We start from the raw sequence: 8,736 nt of genomic DNA on the forward strand, positions 1-8,736 counted from the left end.
AGACAACCGCTGGGCTAATGATTAACTCCACAAGTCACGTTTAGGCCCATTTCAGGGCCACACATAGATATTCATAATAGAACTGCCATGATACTCCTATGTTTGGCTCGCAGGAGGAAGTTTAGCTTTCACCTCAAAAACTCAGTGGCTTACCAAACCTACTTCATGGGTGCTACATAGGTCTACCACCTCAGAAGAGGTCTCTCCACCCCTCCTTAGGGCTGTCATTTTTTAGTTCCTGCTTCTTGGGGATATAATACTGGGTAAGTTTACAACTTTCTGAATACACTGACAAAAAGTTGGTTGGGGAGACTCTTCTCTTACATCAAATTGCTCCTATAAACACATGGGGCAACACTTCTCTCTGCCCAGTGCTGCAGCTCAGAGCAAATCACAGCATATGTGTGCAAAGATGTAAGTGGATGAATACAGTGCCAGGATGGTGCTCAGACCCCTCCACTGACAGTGCTCATCCTGATGCCTTCCACCTAACAGTCACCTAAAGCTATCCAAACCCACCGAAAGATGATTATATTATCCAAAGCCTCAATCTTTCCTTTTTTTTTTTTTTTTTTTTTCTGAGACAGAGTGTAGCTTTGTCACCCAGGCTGGAGTGCAGTGGCACGATCTCTACTCGCTACAACCTCCACCTCGTTCAAGCAATTCTCCTGCCTCAGCCTCCGGAGTACCTGGAATTATAGGTGCCTGCCACCATGCCTGGCTAATTTTTGAATTTTTAGTAGAGACGGGGTTTTTTCACGTTGGCCACGCTGGTCTCGAACTCCCAAGTAATCTGCCCGCCTCGGCCTCTCAGAGTGCTGGGATTACAGGCATGAGCCACCACGCCCAGCCTTGATCTTTCTTTTATTCAGGTCTTCTTCAGCACCCATGGGGGGAAAAAGCTATCCAGAACCCACTTAAAGACAATTGTATTATTCACATCCTTAATCTTTATTCTTTTATTCATGATTTCAACACCCACCTCCTTTATGGCAGGCACTGAGCTAAGATTTACCTGCATCTTATTTTATTCTCACAATAGTCCTGTAAGGGAGGTATTGTGAGCTCTGGCATTAGAGATGAGGACACAGACATTCAGAGATTCCAGTGATGGCTCACCGTCCCACAAGCACACCTGGCAGAGCTGGTTCCCCGGTGGGGGCTCATGCTCTTAACCACCAAGCAGGACAGTGTTTCTCATTCTCAAGCTGTCAGTCTCTGAGTTCTGACACTGCCTAAACAGCTTTTAGTCATAATCTATATTTTTTGCTTCCTTGAGATGGCATCACTCTGTCTTCCAGGCTGGAGTGTAGTGGCACAGACACTGCAGCCTCACCCTCTTGAGCTCAAATGATCCTCCCACCTCAGCCTCCTGAGTAGCTGGACCCACAGGAGTGCACCACCACACCTGGCTGATTTTTGTATTGTTTGTAGAGACAAGGTTTTGCCATGTTGCCTAGGTTGGTCTCAAACTCCTGGGCTCAAGTGATCCCCATGCCTTGGCCTCCCGAAGTGCTAGGATTACAGGTGTGAGCCACTGCGCCTAGCCTTGGTCATAATCTTGAAAAACAAAAAACAAACAGCATCAACACCTTCCAGCAATTATTTGCATTGACTCAAAGTGTCACAAGCTAATTAAGCAGAAAACAGACTCTATATGTGTGGTTCAGTTCTAGCAAAAGCCAGATGACATCCCAGCACTCTGGGAGCACAGTGGCTCTGTGGCAGTCTCGCCCAAGTGACAGGTAGAAGAGTCTGGGAACTTCTATCAGCACACGTGGCACAGGCACCCCCCACCCGAGTCGCACCACCATCACAGTCCTAGCACTGGTCATGTCATAAGCAGTGACTTGGTTTCGGCGAAACAATCGTCAGTTCATAGTAAGTTTCATAGTTCTACAGAAGCTGTAAGCATAGTTTTATCTTTGTACACATTTCAGTAACTATAATAAAAACAACACTGAATTCTGTGAAAAAATATTAACGAACATAGGCATTCTCAAGTTTAAGAAACACTGATACCGGGCACAGTGGCTCTCGCCTGTAATCCCAGCACTCTGGGAGGCCGAGGCGGGCAGATCACGAGGTCAGGAGATCGAGACCATCCTGGCTAACACAGTGAAACCCCGTCTCCATTAAAAATAGAAAAAATTGGCCGGGCTTGGTGGCGGGCGCCTGTAGTCCCAGCTACTTGGGAGGCTGAGCCAGGAGAATGGTGTGAACCTGGGAGGCAGAGCTTGCAGTGAGCCAAGATCGCGCCACTGCACTCCAGCCTGGGTGACAGAGTGAGACTCCATTTCAAAAAAAATAAAAAATAAAATGAAATAAAGAAACACTGATTAGGATCTTTTGTTTCCCTAAATGCATCAGTTTCACTCTTCTACCTGGAGAGCGCCATTGAATCACGTGAGAGTTAAGGGGAGAAAAGCTTCTGGATTCTAATCCGGTTCAGAGGGAGACCAAACCAGCGGCAGGCAGAAGGCAGCTGGCCCAAAAGGAACTCAAGTTCTCAACTTCTCCCTGTGGTTTCAGTTGGGGTTGGTTGACAGAAGAACAATAGGTACTAAACCCCAAAATGCAGTTAATAGGTAATGAAGCTGTATGAAGATTCCCACTTATAACTAATGGATGAAAATTTTTTTAAATTTTTTTTGAGATGGAGTCTCACTCTATCGTCCAGGCTGGAGTGCACTGGTGCAATTTTGGCTCACAGCAACCTCCACCTCCCAAGTTCAAGTGATTTTCCTGCCTCAGCCTCCCGGGTAGCTGGGACTACAGGCGCCTGCCACCATGCCCGGCTAATTTTGTATTTTTTACATTTTTAAATTAAAAAAAATTTTTTTTTTTTTTTTGAGAAGTTTCACTCTTTTTGCTCAGGCTGGAGTGCAATGGCATCATCTCGACTCATCACAACCTCCGCCTCCCAGGTTTAAGCAATTCTCCTGCCTCAGCCTCCCGAGAGGCTGGGATTACAGGCGCCCGCCACCATGGCTGGCTAAGTTTTTGTATTTTTAGTAGAGATAGGGTTTCACCATGTTGGCCAGGCTGGTCTTGAATTCCTGACCTCAGGTGATCCTACCCTTCTTGGCCTCCCAAAATGCTGGGATTACAGGGGTAAGCCACGGCTCCCAGCCAGTTTTGTTTTGTTTTGAGATAGAGTCTCACTCTGTTGCCCAGGCTGGAGTGCAGTGGCAAGATCTTGGCTCATTGCAAACTCCACCTCCCGAATTCAAGCGATTCTCCTGCCTCAGCCTCCTGAATAGCTGGGATTACAGGAGCCCACCACCACACCCAGCTAATTTTTGTATTTTTAGTACAGATAGGGTTTCACTGTGTTGGCCAGGCTGGTCTCGAACTTCTGACCTCAAATGATCCTCCTGCCTCCACCTCCCAGAGTGCTGGGATTACAGGCATTAGCCACCATGCCTGGCCTAATGGATGAATTTTAAAACTTTGGCATTTCTTTTTAAACTTTGCCTTTCACTCACTCAGAAGTGAGAAAGGGGGAATTCTTTTGTCCCCAGAAATGATATATGAGGAAACTGACAGGTTAAGAGGAAACTTCCACATCATCTGTTTGACATAGCTTCCAAGGATTAAAACATTCAACACAGTCTGACATCAGCTTCTTGATCAAAATAGTTCAGCAAAGTTTGTTCAACATTTTGCTACCTCCCTCTGTGAATACATGCTGTGCTGCAATTAAACAGCTACTTACAGTTGAGAGAAGCAAGACTTTAATGAAGAATGCTACAAGTATGGACAATAATTAGTTCTCATCTTTTAAAAAAAGATTACAGAAAACACTTTACTGAAATTTTTTGCTAAAAAGACAGTCTTTAAGGGTGTCCGGGAGAGACAGCAAGCACAACACAGTACAAAAGGAGAAGGGAATGTTGAATTCCAGTGCAAGACACGAACACAGCACAATTAGGGAATTAGAAGGAAGCAACCATTTCACAAAGAATGAAATTAGGCATTTATATTCAATCAGGATTTTTTTTTAAGCTTTAAAAGTCCAGCATAAGGAAGGGCATTGGGAAAAGAGGCAGGGGACAGGGGGCAGGGGGTGGGGGAACTAAGCTTATCTACAATCACCATTTTACCAAAAAACACACTGGTTCAACCACATAAGAAGTGGAGGATAAACCTGCCTACATAGCCCAGCAGACGTTGAGAGCAAATGCCAAGGCAGACAGGTCTAGGGTTGATGTCACAACTGGCTAAAGAGTTTTTAAAGGGAATCTTATTCCACAAGGACTGGTCTCTCATCAACCTGGGTTCATAACAGACTAAGTTCCTTTGCATTTGCCATCAGAAGGCCAGAACTTGACGTGGAAAAAATTTACTCCAAATAATACTCACATTGCTGGTTTTAACAGGTCATGGAGTCACAAGTGGCTCCTAATAGACTTCACCATTTCCTAGGAGAAGGTTCTACAGATTACCAGGGATTTAAATTTAAGCAAACCACTAAAGAAGGGAAACACTAATGATATTCTGGCACTGCACAAGCTCTGTGCCTGTCATCTCTGCCAAGGACATGGGTGGACTTGGCTCTGCTTCTTAGCTCCATGATCTCCAACAGTGATGAAGTGGAACTGGGACCTCCCCCACATCGAAGGAGGTTGCCCAAAATTCTCATCCCAGCCCAGCTTCTGAAAGAAACAGCAGACTATCAGGGGCTATTATTAGGAACCATGCTCCTGTGAATTCTGTGGAAATGAAAGCCTGTTTCAGTTCATGCCAAGTCTTTTCATGGTCCGCCAGCGATCCTTAATCATCACAGCTGTTCGGTTAACAAATGGGTAATTTTTAGAAATGGCAGCCCAGTTTCCTTCCCCATATTTCTGCACTCCAGCCTTGACCCACTCGCTTTCTTCTACAGTCCACTTCTGCAAAAGAAAACCAAAAGATTTATCACCACCTTTCCTCTCCACTTACTTACATTTTCTCCAGTGTAGTGATAAGGTAAACTCAAGAATCCCAGGAGAATCATCTGAACCTGAAAGCACGGCTTATGTTTTTAAAACATGGAATGGACAGGATACGAGCACTGTGGATCTGGACATTGAGGAATTCTCGATGTCCTGCCATTTGATCCTCAAGTAACAATCATTTCTGCATTCCAAACTGCAAACATATCTACATCATTCATGATCCGGAAAATGTGTCCTCTGTCCTCCTAGGCTTTTCTTCCAGAAGATGACTATTACTTTAACTTAGTTTGGATTATCTGAAAAATCTCAAAAAAAGGTTTTTACTGGGTACATAAGCAGTCTATGCCTATGAGACATGGGGCTTATTTTACCTCTGCTCTACCCACATAACCAGTATCAGAAAAGAGAATTTTAAATTACCTGCTTTTTTGTTATATTGGTTGTACTGTCTTCATCTGGTGCTGCTGGAAAACATTAAAAGTAGACTCATTTCAGAGTTCACCTTTCTCTGCACAAACCACAAGAAAAAGACACAGAATGTCCCCAAAGGGAAAACTTTCAAATTTCACAAGCATCGAGAAGAGAAAGGATATCACTAAAGGATAATTTACTTTTCTCCTTTGTTTGCAAACACCAGTCACTTCAGCCTATGAGAACCTGTACAATGCAAGTGCTTTACAAACAGGCATCCATAAATGCTGGCTAGTGATGGGTTTCAAGCTCTTCAGTAAAATCAACATTGTTTTCTTTTTTTGTTTGTGTGTTTGTTTTGAGACGGAGTCTCGCTCTGTCTCCCAAGCTGTAGTGCAGTGGCACGATCTTGGCTTACTGCAAGCTCCGCCCTCCAGGTTCATGCCATTCTCCTGACTCAGCCTCCCAAGTAGCTGGGACTACAGGCACCCGCTACCACATCTGGCTAATTTTTTGTATTTTTAGTAGAGATGGGGTTTCACCGTGTTAGCCAGGATGGTGTCGATCTCCTGACCTCGTGATCCGCCCGCCTCGGCCTCCCAAAGTGCTGAGATTACAGATGTGAGCCACCACGCCTGGCCCCAACATCGTTTTCTAAAATTACTGAGAGAACATCATATTTCAAACCCTTATGTATATGTATGTCTACATATACATATAGGTATTAGTGTGTGTATGTATATATACAGTCGTATGTTGCTTAACAATGGGGATATGTTCTGAGAAATGAATCATTAGGTGATTTCATCCTTGTGTGACTTACACAAACCTAGATGGTAGAGCCTAGGCTCTAGCCTGCAACTTCTTACCTACCCTAACTCATGCCCCCTTGTCTAACAACATGGCTTTCTCAACTTTTAAAGGATTAGAGTCATCCACTGGACTTAGGAACCAAAAACATTGGTGCAACTCCAAATAAAAGTAACAAACATGTATTCTTCCACTGCTATAACAGTCCTAATCCCCTTAATCTTACCGATTACTATTACCTTAGCCAACCTCTGCAAAAAAGGAATATGCCTAGGATATATGGTGTAGCCTATTGTTCCTACCCTACAAACCTGTACAGCATGTGACATGCAACTGTGACACAATGGTAAATATTGTGTATCTAACATATCTAACATATCTAAACATAGACAAGGTAATGCATTGCACTACAATGTTACAATGCCTATGACATCTACAATGTCACTAGGTGATACGAATTTTTGAGCTCTATTATACACAACCTAATGGGACCACTGTCACCATCTATGCAGTTCATCGTTAACCAAAACTTCGTTATGTGGCACATGACTATAGGTGTGTTTATATGTATAATTTCTGCATTATAACCCCCTGCTAACCATTGCTTTGAAATCACATGGTTTTGGCCGCGTGCGGTGGCTCATGCATGTAATTCCAGCACTTTGGGAGGCCAAGGCGGGTGGATCATTTGAGGTCAGGAGTTTGAGACCAGTCTGGCCAACATGGTGAAACCCGTTCTCTACTAAAAATACAAAAATTAGCTGGGCATGGTGGCACATACCTATAGTCCCAGCTACTTGGGAGGCTGAGGCAGGAGAATTGCTTGAAGGAGGCGGAGGTTGTGGTGAGGCAAGATTGCGCCATTGCACTCCAGCCTGGGTGACAGAGTGAGACTCTGTCTCAAAAAAAAAAAAAAGAAATTATATGGTTTTGCTGTTTTGTACTAAATTATTTTTTTCCATTTTTTAATCTTCCTCTTACTATCATTCCCAATTTTTTTTTTTTTTTTTTCCCCCAGGCTGGAGTGCAATGGTGCAATCTCAGCTCGCTGCAACCTCTGCCTCCCAAGTTCAAGAAATTCTCCTGCCTCAGCCTCCTGAGTAGCTCGGACTACAGGTGCTCGCCACCAGGCCTGGCTAATTTTTGCATTTTTAGTAGAGACAGGGTTTCGCCATATTGGCCATGCTGGTCTCAAACTCCTGACTTTGTGATCTGCCTGCCTCAGCCTCCAAAAGTGCCGGGATTACAGGCGTGAGCCACCGCTCCTGGCCTAACTTTTTTTTGTTTGTATTTTTTGTAGAGACATGGTTTTGCCATCTTGCCCAGGCTGGTCTCCAACCCCTGAGTTCAAGGAATCCACCCGCCTCAGCCTCCCAAAGTGCTGGGATTACAGGCATGAGCCACTACGCCCAGCCTAGAATTTTCAAGTTCTTGTTCATTTTATAGAAGTACAATTTGGGTCTGGGAAGTGGTTCACGCTTGTAATCCCACCACTTTGGGAGGCTGAGGCGGGTGGATCACTTGAGGTCAGGAGTTCAAGACCAGCCTGGCCAACTTGGTGAAACCCATCTCAACTAAAAATATAAAAATTAGCTGGGCGTGGTGGCACATGCCTATAATCCCAGCCACTGGGGAGGCTGAGGCAGAAGAATCACTTGAACCTGGGAGGCAGAGGTTGCAGTGAGCCGAGATCGCACCTGTAGTCCCAGCTACCTGGGAGGCTGAGACAAGAGAATCACTGGAACCCAGGAGGTGAGGCTGCAGTGAGCCGAGATTGCACCACTGTACTCCAGCCTGGGTGACAGAGGGAGACTCTGTCTTAAAAAATAAAAATAAAAATAAAATATATAAATAAATAAAAGACCAGAGGGCTATGGGAGATGGTATACAAGTATAAAAGACATGCCATTTCAAGCCAATGGGAATAAGTTAAAAAGTTGTAAGGGCCAGGCGCAGTGGCTCACACCTGTAATCCCAGCACACTGGGAGGCTGAGGCAGGTGGATCATGAGGTCAGGAGATAGAGACCATCCTGGGCAACATGGTGAAACTCTGTCTCTACTAAAAATACAAAACTCAGCTGCGCATGGTGGTATGTGCCTGTAATCCCAGCTACTGGGGAGGCTAAGGCAGGAGAATCACCTGAACCTAGGAGGCGGAGGTTGCAGTGAGCTGAGACCACGTCACTGCACTCCAGTCTGGGCGACAGAGCAAGACTCCGTCTCAAAAACAGAAAAAAAAAAAAGAAAAGGCAACATTACATAAACACGAAACCTGCTAGAATGTCTGCCTCAGCAGATGCCAATGTCCTAAGCAGTATCTCCTAAACAATGGAAGATGCTCTGGAAAAGGGACACTGACATGAACAGATTACTTTTATTTTTTTATTTTTATTTATTTATTTTTTTTTGAGACAGAGTTTCGCTTTTGTCGCTCAGGCTGGAGTGCAATGGCACAATCTCGGCTCACTGCAATCTCCACCTCCCAGGTTCAAGCGATTCTCCTGCCTCAGCCTCCTGAGTAGCTGGGATTACAGGTATGCACCACCACACTCGGCTGATTTTTGTATTTTTTTT

General features: G+C 44.7%; 1 protein-coding gene across 1 annotated transcript in view; it reads right to left on the reverse strand.

The window, feature by feature from the left end:
- Window positions 1–4,660: 4,660 nt before the first annotated feature.
- The window catches only part of TERF2 (telomeric repeat binding factor 2), a 30,741-nt gene continuing 26,665 nt past the window's right edge, over window positions 4,661–8,736 (reverse strand). The window contains exons 10-11 of the mRNA XM_011976689.1: window positions 5,361–5,404; window positions 4,661–4,895 (exon numbers count right to left, since the gene is read on the reverse strand). Coding sequence (XP_011832079.1) covers window positions 4,737–4,895; window positions 5,361–5,404 — 203 coding nt within the window. The 3' untranslated portion in view covers window positions 4,661–4,736. The remainder of the gene's footprint in view (window positions 4,896–5,360; window positions 5,405–8,736) is intronic.

The sequence above is a fragment of the Mandrillus leucophaeus genome, unplaced genomic scaffold (genome assembly GCF_000951045.1).
Source record: "Mandrillus leucophaeus isolate KB7577 unplaced genomic scaffold, Mleu.le_1.0 Scaffold17, whole genome shotgun sequence".
NCBI classification, from domain to species: Eukaryota; Metazoa; Chordata; class Mammalia; order Primates; family Cercopithecidae; genus Mandrillus; species Mandrillus leucophaeus.